This window comes from Ixodes scapularis, unplaced genomic scaffold (genome assembly GCF_016920785.2).
Source record: "Ixodes scapularis isolate PalLabHiFi unplaced genomic scaffold, ASM1692078v2 PGA_scaffold0__279_contigs__length_252992795, whole genome shotgun sequence".
Lineage (NCBI taxonomy): Eukaryota > Metazoa > Arthropoda > Arachnida > Ixodida > Ixodidae > Ixodes > Ixodes scapularis.
Genome location: NW_024609835.1, coordinates 13,578,005 through 13,592,225, shown reverse-complemented (window position 1 = coordinate 13,592,225; position 14,221 = coordinate 13,578,005). Strand labels below are relative to the sequence as shown.

The 14,221-nt window shown below is 41.2% G+C and overlaps 1 protein-coding gene across 1 annotated transcript in view; it reads right to left on the bottom strand.

Moving 5' to 3' along the window:
• Positions 1–2,647: 2,647 nt before the first annotated feature.
• Positions 2,648–14,221, bottom strand: part of LOC120836043 (connectin-like) — a 178,161-nt gene continuing 166,587 nt past the window's right edge. The window contains exon 3 of the mRNA XM_040218772.3: positions 2,648–3,210. Coding sequence (XP_040074706.1) covers positions 2,648–3,210 — 563 coding nt within the window. The remainder of the gene's footprint in view (positions 3,211–14,221) is intronic.

The following is a 14,221-nucleotide window of genomic DNA, read 5'->3' as shown; positions in this document are numbered from 1 at the left end:
TTCTCTTTTTGATATATATCAATGACATAGCACAAAACCTAACATGCAGTGTCCGATTATATGCAGATGATTGTGTAATCTATAGAGAGGTTAAATGTGAGGATGATTCTCTTCTACTTCAGTCAGACCTTGAAAAGGTGATGACCTGGTGTGACAAATGGCAAATGTTTCTTAATATCAATAAATGCAATTATATTAGATTCACAAAAAAAAAGCAGCCTTATCTATCAAAATATCAGTTGAACGGTGTTCCTCTTCAGGAGGTAGCTGATGTCAAATATCTAGGGGTTTATCTTAGCGTAGATCTTTCCTGGACTAAGCACGTCGACGCAATAACAGCAAAGGCAAACCGCGTTTTAAATTTTATCAAACGGAATTTCAAAATGGCCCCAACAATAATTAAGGAGCTGTTACACGTAAGTAATGTCAGGCCAATCTTAGAGTATGCTTGTCCAGCGTGGGACCCGTATTACGTAAATTTAATATCGAAACTAGAGCGTGTGCAAAACAAAGCAGCCCGTTTTGTTGCAAATAATTATGAATTTTGCTCAAGTATAACAGATTTAAAGAAACAACTGGAGTGGAAATCTCTGGTTTCGCGGAGAAAATATCTTAGAATGAAACTTTTCAGAAGTATTTACTTAGGGCAAACAGGTATTGTGAAGGACCACTACTTACATAATCCTGATTACCTGTCTTCAAGGGTGGACCACCCGCTAAAAATAAAGAATATTAGGTGTAAAAATGAAATGTTTAAGAACTCGTACTTCCCAAAATCAATTAGTGATTGGAACAGTCTTCCGCAGCAGGTGGTCGCTGAAACTTCGGATGCTATGTTTTCCACCTCATTATTAGACATCCTTGAATAGTGTGCTGTGTTTTTGTTTTGTACTGTTATGTTTCTGATTTTGTGTAACAGTTTTTGTAACAGTCTCTTTGCACTTCTTTCAATCAATAGTCTTACTTTTTATTAACATGTTTGATACAATGTGACGTATAATCGTTTTACTTTCCTGTACCATGTACCCCCTACAATAATGCCCCTGTGGCGATGTAGGTACTGTGTAAATAAATACAAATAAATAAAGGGCGAGCGGTACCGCACTCCGATGGCACTCCGATGGCTACTTCATCTTGGAGACCTCCCATTTTTTTTTTCTTTTGAAACCGCAGTTTAAACCACGTAAAGCTGAAGTTATCGCTGCAAAATAGAGAAATTCTGACTTTAGTCCCTACCCCTACCTGCTACCGGCGTGCGGACGAATATCACTACTGCGGAAGGAAGGTGATATTCGTCGGAAGCCCAAGCTAGCAATTTGAGCCCACGCTCTTATCTACGACAAGAACCACTGTCGCCATATTCTCGAAGTCCGACCTCACATTGTCAAAATATCTAACGTCTGAATGTTTTATTTGTATTTTTTGCCCTAAATTATTTTAATATAATTTGGTTTTTACAATTGAGACATTGTATTGATCGCCTTTTCCGTTGGAAAAATCGATTAAAAGAGGTCCAGTAAATATTATTTGGACCGCCTCCCGATGCAGCATTCACCGAAAAACTGATAGCTTACAACGTATTTAATAAAAGTATGAATGATCCTGAAGACTTCACCGGCATCGCCGCCAGGTAAAGTGATTTTTGCAGCATTGTATCTTGACGTGTAAATATTTATACATTTCCGAAATAAATATTCGGGATCACTTTGGTGCAATTCCGATATCATTATGGTGTTATAAGTATACAGCACTTTAATATCAACGTAATCACGAGCGAAAACCCCTAACCCTGTACAAGAATTTACATTGACTGAGGTGTAAGAGGTTTGACTACGTACCGGTGGTTCTTTTGCACCCACTCTGCTCTCTAATCAGCCTCATTATTCGTCACGCGCATTGTTCTTAAGTCAAAAAAAAATGAAAGCCGTTTACAACTCCCTGTAACGCCGAATTAGAGCGCAGCTCTTGAGGAGGAGGAGCCAAGGCCGCAAAGGTCACGTTACCCCCCTTGAGGTCACGTGACCTAAGGGGGGTCACGTGATTTGGGGGTGTCACGTGATCTCGGGGGTCACGTGACCACCGAGGTCACGTTACCCCCAGAGAAATGTTTCCGCTAGATTTAGCGGGGAAAATTTTTCCGCTAAATCTAGCGGGGCAAATTTTTCTGCTAGATTTAGCGGGCAAATTGTTCCGCTAGATTTAGCGGGGAAATTCTTCCACTAGATTTAGCGGGAAAATATTTACGCTAGCTTCAGCGGGAAAATTTTTCCGCCAGATTTAGCGGGGGAAAATTTTTCCGCTAGATTTAGCGGGAAAATATTTCCGCTAGATTTAGCGGGGAAATTTTTCCACTAGATTTAGCGGGAAAATTTTTCCGCTAGACCTAGCGGGGAAATTTTTCCGCTACATTTAGCAGGGAAATTTTTCCGCTAGATTTAACGGGGAATTTTTTCCGCTAGACTTAGCGGAGAAAATTTTTCCGCTAGATTTTGCGGGGAAATTTTTCCGCTAGAGTTAGCGGGGAAATTTACCCATAATGCACCCCGCGGTTACGCCGACGGCGATGGCGACAGCGACGCCGCTCAAGCCGGAAACGGGCGCCTAAGAGCTGCGCTCTAAAAATAGGCATAATCTGGGTTTAATGAGATCAGCTATGCCGGACCAAAAACCCTGCGCTGGTCGTCCCGCTCGCTACCACGGCGAAGAAAAGCTGCAGCGTGATGCTCCAGCCGACCAGCCAGGCGCCGGAGTTTCCGTTGTCCTTCCGCGAGTGGGCGGCTTGCTTCTGCATCACCTTCCGCTGACTCAGAACCATGTCAATCTCGTTCTTCATTGTCTGCGGCGTTGCGGTCGCGTCGTCCCGCGCCTCCGAGAGCAGCGCCTCTTCGGATTCCTCCTCTTCGATCTGGTTCCTGTCGTCCCGGTGTTCGAGGACGTCGCCTTGGTCCGGCAAAGCGACGGTGGTCATTGTCGTGCTGTCAACCTTGGAGTCGGGGCGCGAACTCTCGAACTTGGGCTTCTCGTGGTCTTCGGGGCAGTTGAGCTCCTTGGCGCTGAGGCGGGCCACCTTGCTGCTGGTACCCGCCGCACCGTCGGCCGCCGCGAAGTCGCACTTGATGTGCCGCAGCTCGCGTCGGAAGTTGTCGTTCCTGGTGGCGTTGGCCAGATGCGCGATCCAGGAGATCCTGCAGTCGCAGCTGAACTTGTTGCCTGGGAAAAAGAGATGGTACGATCAAGGCAATTAGACACCCTGCTAAAAATAATTATCCGTCGATCCAACCGCAACTAAGCAAGTTACTCAATTCCAGAAATTGTCAGAAAACTGAATTATCTGGGAGCCTAAGAGTAACATCCGACATCTCTCTAAGATACTTAGCTTAGAAAATATCTTATTAAATATATCCGCTTTGACTGATGCTTTCAGGGTGGCTCTATTCAAGTTTACGAGACAAGCTTTGGATACTTTTGTTTTTGTTTTATTAGCTTACTTGTCGCATAGACTCAAATGTGACGCTTTCCTTTCGTCGCTCCTAATACATACGAATTATTAATTGAAATTAAGTCTAGGAAAGAAACACAATTAATTTGCCTGCAAAGTTCGACTGAAAACGCTACATCTACTTATGTGCAACAAAAAATGCGGTACAGCTGGCGGGTCCATCATTGAGCACAGTCATGTACTGGTAAACTTTGTGGGAATGACGGTCATTTCTTGATGTTTTAAGGTTCAATATTGTAATGCAAAGACGGCGCAGGATAGGGTGAGAACAAGGATGAAGGTTTTTAGGTCTCCGGATGAAGTAGCTGAAACTTATTTCTCGTGACTCGGTCAACAAAGAAAAAACTAATTCGTACAAAAAAAAAAGGCCACAAGTGAGGTTTTCATGGTATCATATCCCGATGACGGGTGGCCACATACAGTCAAGAGAATGATGTGCAGCGGTTGTACTACGTTAGGTTAGGTTACAGTGTTACAAGGGCCGAAAGTTTGTTGAGGCCCTTGATACAGACGTGTTACATATACAAAGCAAGAGTAACGCCGCCTTTTGCGCCTGGTTCCATTAGTATAAAGCCCTTCTCCTCGATACAGCGTGTAAATATCAGCATAGTGTTACACAGAAGGCTACTCTTCACCGCTGCTTATTTGACATTTCCTGCGCTTGACTATAGCAAGCATCTTAAAGACGTCGTGCGAAGATATTTCATAGGAATTCTGTGTCCCAGGAAAATTGACACTCGAGGACGCGCCGTCAAAACACTCTGGTAAAAAACGCTACATGCAAATTGAAGACTGCGACGTCACTTTTTCTTTCAGGGTGGAAGGTGACAACTCTCATAGGAAAGTCAAACTTAATTAGTTAGTCGTGTCTTTTTATCCCAACTTGGGCGTACTACGGCTCAAATTATTTTGAATGACGCATCGTTCTTAGTCTGACGTAAATAATTTTTTACATATGTAAACATATAGATCCAGACACATAATAAAGGATAGCACCCACGCATGGCGATAGCAAATGCCGGATTTAAGAAGAAAAAGGGGTGTTTAGTAGAGTACAATTAATGCGCGCAAATTCCAAGGCCGAGCACCTAATGAATGGCTTGGATTAGATGGTGCAAACAATTACTCCTATTCCTTTCTTTTCCTAGCTTATCTGTTTCTTACTCCTTATTTCTGCCGAAGGCCGCAGTCGGTGCGTGGTTTAGCAAAACATTTGCTTGACTATTTCTTTTCACTTGTTACACTTGAATCGCGAAACGCTTATTAAAGATAATGCCCAATGTAGGCAAACTGAAATACAGATTCAAGGCTACAAAGGAAGTTAGCAAAAAGCTATAACTACAAGCAGTTTTCACAAAATGAACCTTTTAAACCTCGCACGCCTGGGCGCTGCCATCTTGGAATCACGTGACGCGGCCGCCATAAGGTGGCCTTAAAAGGGGGGGGGGGGGGTGGGGGTGTGGGGGAGGGGTGCACCGATTTTAAGATTAAAAGAATTTCCCTCTCGTCATTTTTATGTTGTTTATCGTGTCCCGGGGGATACAGAAAACATCTTCATTAAAAAATGTCGCGATTCCGCTGCATAATCGCAAAGCAGAAGGCGAGCTTTTTCCCCCACCTGCATCAGCAAGTGGCAGCCGAAGGAACTACGACGAAAAGCTTACGTGACCTCGCTCGGCTCTAAGCTCCAGCGGAGAGAGGGAAAGGAAGCGTCCTCTAAGAGAGCGCGCGGGAAGTACACGGCACCCCGAATTACGTCATTAGGGGGGAGGGGGGGACCAGGTGTGACCCTGAAGACTGGGAGTGAGTTGAGGGGTGCGAGAAATGACAATATTTATCTTTTTTTTTTTACACAACAACTACGACACGCGGGCGAATTCGGTTTTCTGTTCTTTACAAGTGTCAGAGGGCAACTTCCACAAATGTTTGACCGAAGTCTGGAACTCGTTGCACCCCCCCCCCCCCCCCCCCCCCACACACACACTTTAAATCGTCGCTCCTTAAACCCCTCCGCGCCTGAAGAAGAAGTTGCATTCGTTTGTTTGTTTCTCTTTTGTTGCGTTTCACCGAGATTTTTTGCCTCGCTTTGTGAAGTGTCTGATCTTACTTTTACTACCTAACTGCATGCCATCATTATGTGCATAACTTCTGCACTTTATATTATATCAGTTTTTGACGATTTGCACCGTCGGTGTACCAGACACGCGTGAGGAAAGGAGTCAGCGTTAGCCCTGGCGCACTTTGAGTATGTAGATGTTTCTCAGACAGACGAGGGTAAAGAAGCCAATTATTTATGACAGCGCTAATTTGCTAAGTTATAGTGGCTGAGTATTTATGGGGGAATAAAAAGCGCAAGGTATATTTATAATCGGGCATTTATGATCTTAAAAAATAAAACAAATATAGTCAACGCAAGAAATCACTATATACAAGGTGTCCAACCCCGCCCCCTCCCCCCCCCCCCCCCCCACACACACAAAAAAATACACGTTTTTTTTGTTTTTACCGTAAAAATAAACTAGGCGTTGCTGAAAGCTCATTCTCCGCCCAAAGGTAGCGCTAGAGGTCACAACCAGATGCCAAAGTTTGAGCACGATCTGATTCCTCATTCAAAAGTTATAAATGATTTTCTGAAAACTTCAGTGGGAAAATGGCGGCTGACGGAGTTTCCAAATACATGGGGCTCTATGGCACCAGAAACCGAAAACGGGCAAAAATAAGCTCCATTTTCGAATTGAAATTTTCAGAAAATCACTTATAACTTCTGATTAAGGTACGGGATTTGAAACTTTGGCACCTGGTTTTGACCTCTAGCGCTACCTTTGGGCAGAGAATGAGTGTTCGGCGATGCCTAGTTTATTTTTGCTGTAAACAAAAATGCAAATTTTTGTTTTGTGACACCCTGTATGTTTCTTGAAAGCATACTGCTCTGACTTCCGTAACAAATTCAAATCACTTGCTTTTGATTATAAGGAGGAATCATTTTTCCGACATAAACATTCGATTGGTCTGTTTGTTTAATAATTCAAAAAAAGGTTATTCATTGTTTTTTGTCCCGTGTCTGCAGTCATTCAGTTTTCTTAAGATCTTGGTGCCCCGTCAGGCGACAGGATTGCCTTTTGCGCTAAGGGCCATTTCAAGCAGTGTGCCCAAGCTGCATCACATCTGATACATGTTTTGTGCTACCTGTCTCAAAAATGGTCCTCTAAATGAAGCCTCTTGGCTTCTCGGCGCTCAGATGCACGGTTTCCTGACACACTGACATCGACAACACTTGCTGGAAAAGCCCAACTTGCAGACAGTGCTGCAAGCTTCCAGGCTGTATATCCCTCGTATTTGAAAAATGCGAGAAATTTGCTGTTGCGCTGTGCTTGAAAGAACTTCTTTTCGCCGTTCAAATCTACAGCAAATGTGTATGCATTTTATTTACAGTGGAAATATAGACGTCATAGCCAGGCGAAAAGGTCGTTGGTGGGCTATTTGTTCATTGTGTGACCCGTATACTTTTGGCATTGTTTGCAACGACTTCATCCTCTCCGTAGTTTTTCATATAAATTTTAACAACGCGTGAATAAAGAAAAGCTGCTTTAGCCACGTTCACAACCCAAAAGGCAGCAATGCGTCGTGTTTCATATAAGATACTTGAAGTATTTAGTCGTTTTTGAACAGCGAATCATGTAAATGACTCGTTGGTCAGATTTTTTCGTGTCGGCGTCCTGATGGGAGAAAAAACCTTCAGCGATGGAAGCGAAAAGTGCATACATCACGCATACAACACACAGCGCAGCATTTGTTTCAGTAAAAAACGAGCACGAAACAAGCATCCGAACAAGATATTTGATAATAAGGCGCTCCTGATAAGAATGCGAAGCACGTAGCGCTCACCGCATACGTTTCCCGATAGAGATTACCGTTGCGCAAGTTGCAGCGGCGACTGCAGCTTGTGGCGTGGGGTGCAAGGTCACTAGCCTTTCATATATAAAAGAAGGACCCTCCTTGCAACTGATTTCATTGTTGTTGCAGCACCGCCACGGCGATTACCTCATCAACTCAAAGATACTAAAAATGCAAAGCATGCATCATGTTTGTTTTTAACCGATATTTTTTTGTGAATTCCTTTCGCCTGGTAACGTATTTCATAACTGGAATATTAGCCGTATAATCCCCATACATAATCCGGACAAAACAATTCACCTGCAAACGACCGTCCGATATCACTGACCAGCATTTCTTCAAAAACATTGTAACATATCTTATGTTCCGCTGTTATTAGATATATCGAACATAATAACCTTCTCACGCTAAACAAACCCGCATAGTTAGGACTCCGGAGGAGCGCAGCGCGAATACGAAGAGCGGGAAAGGGAAAAGAAAGGGCAATACGACCAGCGGCGGCTTGCTGCGACCAGCGGTGGCATTTGGTATAATGCAGTGGTGAATCGTTCCAGGTGATACGCTGGCCAACCACCGTCACAGCGTGGATTAGAGCCCCAAAGTTTTTTTTTTTTTTTAGTTCTAATTTGAATTAACTCTTTCTAATCATATTTGGAATCATCTTTGATTGTTGCATGCACTCCGAATAATTTCATGTAAAAGTCGAAATCCTGCCTTTTAGGGTTAAGTGAATAGAATGGCCCACTGACTTATGGGCAGGTCATGCATACTAGAGTCACCCACGTAGGCTTACGGAATATCACATTACTTTTCTCCTTGTTGACAAGCATTATGTTCGCGTCTTCTTGGAGTTGGTAGCGCGGTCATCTTGCTGAGCCTCGGAAATTCGGACCCACTCTGAGTAAGTCACACTTAGATCATGGTAATGCGTCATCGCACACAAAGGCTTTAACGTTTATGTCAGTGTCTTTTTATCTGTACGCGCAACCACCAGTTATACTTTTCTTATGTGAACCTATTTACAAAAATAAAATCATCATTCCATCTAATTTTTATTGTCTCAAAGGTGACTTTTTTAATACCGTCGCCACATCCAAAATTTAGCGCATCCCGCCATCTAGTTGAAGCAGTGCGAGCCCGCGGGCTCAATTGTCTGGCTCTTCTGTTTTAGAATGCATAATCACGTTCTAAAACAAAAGGGGAAACACTTATTTATAAGCTCGTGAATAGAAAAAAAAACAAAAAAAAAGAGACCGGTGCTTGGATACAGTGAACAATTGCAGGCGTAATAAATTGAAAAATAAGTGTTCTAGGTCAGTTAAAAACTCAATTTACTGGCTGAGTGGCTTATGGAAAAGGGTCGTGCCCATAAAAATGCGGGGAAATTGACTTGATTGCCAAGTATCGCCCTATTTTTTGGCCTGTGCGTTGTGCAATTTATTGGAGCATATTGTAAATAAGCAGCTAGTCGATTTCATGGATGATAACAATGCACTAATTCCCAACTAACACGGTTTTCGCAGAGGGTTGTCACATCAACCCGATTAATTTTATGTTATTATGAAATCTCTGGTTATGTGAACGATCATCTGCAAGTGGATGCCGTTTTTATTCATCCGTCAAAAGCTTTTAATCTAGTGTTCCCTATAAGTTAGTTAATGTACTAACTGACTTCCGTGTACCTTCATTGATCATAAGATGGATTACTGCTTATCTCAGAAATTTTCAGCAGTTCGTTGACGCCAATGGCAGTTTTCTAATATTGTTAAGAGAGCATGCCGGAGCTCCGCAGAGCTCTGTGTTTTAAACATTTGTTAACTGTTTTTTTTTATCAACAGTAATGGGTGAGTCAAAATAAGGATGTTTGCTGACGATTCTATAATTTATGCTCCTATAGGCATGTTCAGAAGATGTCCACGGGAATATAAACAATACCTTATGTCGTAACTCATTATGGTGTTGTAATAATAATAACTTAACATAACAAAAATCAATACATTCATTTTACAACAAAGAAAAATATGTGATGTTTTGATCATGAGCTTGACGGTAAAGTTGACAATCATAAGCATTTATGTGTTATTATCTCGAGCGATCTGAAATGAAATAAGCATGTGGAAGAAACGACAACTAAAAACTGGTATTTACGTAGAAAAATATATAAATCAGCTCCTGCCTTTTGGTTAGAAAGCCCTTGTAAGAGCGACACTAGATTATGCGTCCGACGTCAAGAACTCATGGCAGGTCTTTCTATCTTTCTCTCAAATAAACCTGAAATGGTTCAATCACTTACGGCCTGTACAATCTTTTTTTTTTTTATTTCAGAAGCACAACAACGGTAACGGCGCTGAAAGAACCAAGGTCACATGATGCCATTAGGGAATCGAGGAATCTGGCAGCGCCTGAAATTTATTTTGACTTTTTTTTTTTAAATTGTAAATACTAAGAATATAAAACCAAAAAGTCATCGTTCAGAGAATTTGCATCGCCCAAATAAGTGCTTACTCCAATTCGTGCCTGCGCAAACACACCTAAAATCTCTCTCTTTTTTTTTGTTTTTGTACAGGCTCTAAAGTTATAAAAAAAACACATTTTGGTTTGATAATTTGCTTTGTTTGTGTTTTTTGCCAGCATGTTCAGCTTGCAGCAGTGTACCCACCTGCTAAAATCCCAGCTGAGGATTGCGTTATTAATAAATAATTTAAAAAAATCTTTCCGTGGAAGTTGTTGCTCTTGAAAGAGTTTTGGAATTCGACAGTGCTTTAAGTATATTGTTTAATAAGACAAACATTCGTTGTCGTTGTTAGGATGTGAGCTACGTCATGTCTCTTTTTGATACTCCCATAGGAGATGCGAGTTCGTAAGTGTTGCGTGCATGCAGTGAAAGTTTTCCTTTGTATCATCCAGTCCTGCCTCTTTCCGTAATAGGGGTTGCAGTATTGTGAAAGAAAATAAAGTGTGCGAGAGGTCGTTTTTATAAAACAATCTGTCACCCGCCACCAATTGGTATTGGCTCATTCAAACTAGAGTAGTCAAAACCGAGCTCCACTGGCGTATGGCCCAAAGAATGCAGGGAATAAAAACGTGAGTCTTGGTACTCATGCTGACACGAAATATCTGCTTTACGAATTTGCAAAATGTATATACTACATGCAACACGCACATTCTTGGTGTGGAAACAGTTTCGCACGGTTAATGAAGGGCGACAAAGCGTTCATGATGTTGTGCGAAGCAGAGGGGCGTCTCTGGTCCCGACAGACCTGGTACAGGATGTTAATGAGAAAATTCTGGAGAACGGACGGTTTTTTAACTTCCTGTCTTTGCAACGCTTGTCTCTGACAGTTTTGAAATCATTACTTTACGAAATGGCTATAAAACACTCCAGTAGCACAGGTTGTTTTTTACGGTGTACTTTCATGAGATGACTATCTTTGTGCCACGATATCTCAAATTCCCTAATATCAAAGGTGATTACATTAAAAGATAGATTAAGGTTTGGAACATTTATGCTGGCTACGTCTTTTCTAGTTTTTAAAGGGAAGCTAATTTCTCAACACGCCATGTAGATGTCGTAATAAGTGTTGTCAACATATAATGAAGGAAATACAGAAAATGATATAAGTTTTGACAGCAATGCGTTCTTTATAAAAAATTCAATTATGTACTTTATTTTAAGGGTTAATGAGCAAAAATGCACAAGAGAAGCCAACGTACTAAACGACGCTTCCAAATCTAAACTACTTAAAAAGGAGAGCGAGTGTGCGTGCGAACTTGTGATAATTAATCATAATGTAACACCTGAAACTGTTGGATGAAAAAAATAACAACTGCGTTTGAGCTGTTCTACTGTCTTTTTGTTTCGACTTGAGAATCTTGTTAGCTACCACCGGAACCCCGACGCTCCAGAAAATGTGGAGAATCTCGTCAACCGGCTGGTACAAATTAATAATATTATGACATTTTTTTTGGATTGTAAATATCCTAATGAAGTTCAAGAGTGCCATTGGCACAAGCACCAGCTTTCCATTTTCACGTGCGTCGCATCAACAGCTAAAGATCCCTGGAGTTTCGGCTTCGTGTCTGAAGACTTCTGCCACGAATTATTACACGCACTACTGGCAGTTCGAAGGATTAAAGAATGGCTGGAAGACAACGTTCCAGTTTATTCAAGCGTCCCTTACGTTTCTGATGGAGTTGCATCTCACTTTAAAAACCGTTATTACGTCTTCGAGTTCAATCACAGCAACTCTTATAAAGTGAAACGGGGTTCTCGGCATCCGGCCATGGCAAGAACTCATACGACGGAGTTGGTGGCTTACTCAAGCACCTCACCACAGTGCACAGTTTTCGTTACAGAGACGAGGTCCTTACTATGGACGTCGCAGGGCTTCGTCGAAAAAATCCAGGAACAAAAAGGAAACGTCGTCCTTTTGAACGTACCAAAAAACGACCTCGAGATATTCAGGCAGCACAAAAAAGAACAGTGGGCATCCCTAGGTGCTGACAAAGGGATACGCTCTTCGCATGTCTGGTCCGAAATTCAAATTCCTAGTCAAGAAGCTCATGTGACATTGGCTCGAAGTGTTCTGTCTCGCCCCTGAGCCCGGCGTGAGAATGCGTAAAAGAAAGAAGGGAAGTCAGTTAATAAGTGGCTGCTATCGTTATCTGGTAATTAATTAATTATTCGTCAACTGGATGAACCAATATGCACACCTTATTCTTATTCATGTGGACGGTGAAAGCTGCGTTTTGAAATGTGTGTAACCAGTGTATTTTAATTATATTTATTAACCTGTTTCGAATAAACAGCGCGTGCGTGTTCTGTAATATTGTGTGCTTGTTTTATGTAAATATTTATTGTAATAAGCATTTATGACATATCTCGCTTAGAATTTTCAGTTCTTATTCAACAATTCTTGTTCATAATGTTCTTAATAAACAATTTTTGTCTACAATCATAGATTTAATATTGGGACCCACAAGCGTACAAATGCGGTATCAGCTTCCGATATCCCTGTGTGCCCGATTATGCGTCAAATTGACTGTTACTCTCTCTCCTTATCACTATAAGTAGGACTGTGCGTTTCCGGATAAATCCGATGAACCTCGAAAAACACTCGCCGGTAAAAAAAAAATATGTGCCGATTCCGATTTATTCGTTTAACTACGAATTTCGAGAGTGCAAGCTCTACAAACTCGACCTTTTCTTCTTTTTTTTCATATTTTCTATGGTTTTTTGGCGCCTGCCTTCTTCTTTGTCCTAACTTTTGTGCGTAAGCTAAAAAACGTTTTTGGCCTTCTATTAAAGAAACGCGTCATCAAACCTCCACGGCAATAGTTGAATAAGGTCTCATGTAAAAAAAACTGCTGGACAAATTTTTTTCTGCCTTTTATTTGCCACAGATAAAACTCCGAATGCGTTTTAGAAAATAAACTCCTATAAAAATCCTATTAATTTGATAAAAAAGAAACCTCGAACACGCAGAATCTTACTCATAAACCTCGGCTTTGCGTTTGATACTGGTACATAAAACAAATATTAAGTTCAAATGTGTTTTATTACAATAATATACATCATTATTAAATTAAAATAAAAATATTCCCCCAAGACGACTTTTCTAATTAAAGCGGCCCCAACCTGCAGTCTTTCAAGGCAAAAACTACAAGCTACAAACCTTGCAACGAAGCCAACTTGCGGAAACTATCATTTTGCCGATTCGGGCGTGTTGATGTGTGTTTAACAACTTCTAATGAAAGTACAACAAAAAAAAAAACCGGGCCCCGGGGGGGGGGGGGGGGGGAGGGGGGGGCGGGAGGGGGAGGGGGAGGAATTTGGATTACACCTCGAGAAAAGCAATATGACTGGAAATTATAAGAACAATTACAAATAACACAAAAATATGCGATTTTTTAAATAAAAGAGCACTAATATATGACAAAATTTAGATTTTGATAAAGTTTGAAAATAATATAAAATAATTCGTGAATATAAAAATGAAACAAACCTATTATCATAAGAATATAGACCATGAATAGTTCTACACGAGGGCAGTATTTGGTAAGCGCTAATTAAAAAGAAAATGGAGATATAAGGCTTCAAATGTGTCGCCCGAACATGAAAGGTGCAGTGTTTGTCAATATTTTCTTGGTAATGAAATTTGGTATATTTGTCAAGTGTATAACAAAAAGATACTCAACATAAAACAGATTAGCACAAAAAAGATAATAGATATTTTAGTTTTTTCAGTATTCATAACAAGTTACCGAACTTCCTTCAAAAATAAAGCACACAAAATATTTTTTTTTTAGAAGCGGTTTTGCTTCTTCTAGGCTTGGGGCTATTATATGTATAATTAATTGAAAAAAATCTAAATACCCACCCCGACCAGTCTGATCGATTTGAAATAAAACGATCCTTCTATTGCTTTTTTTTTTGTTGTCTTTTAACGGCCCGCTAATGTCAATAGTGAGACAAAACTAATAGAACCGGATGACCAAAATAAGCCACGCGGTGTTTAACGTCTTTGGCGCTTTCAATTGACAAAATAAAATATTATATACTGTTGTGTTACTTTCTGACCATCTGGAACACGGAAATAATCGGGGCTGACGAACATTACAAGCCCGAATAATTCCCACATAATCCCCGCTAATCCTCCAACGCGAATAGCTCTGCCAGCCGGCCAAAAACAAGATGGCGGACACTGGCATAGTGCTCGAAGTTACAAACAGCCTGTCGTCTATGCTGCACACTGTGTCCGTGCATCATTATTAATCACGCAAAAGATAGGAGAAAAAAAAAAAAGAAGAAAACCCGAAAATTACGAC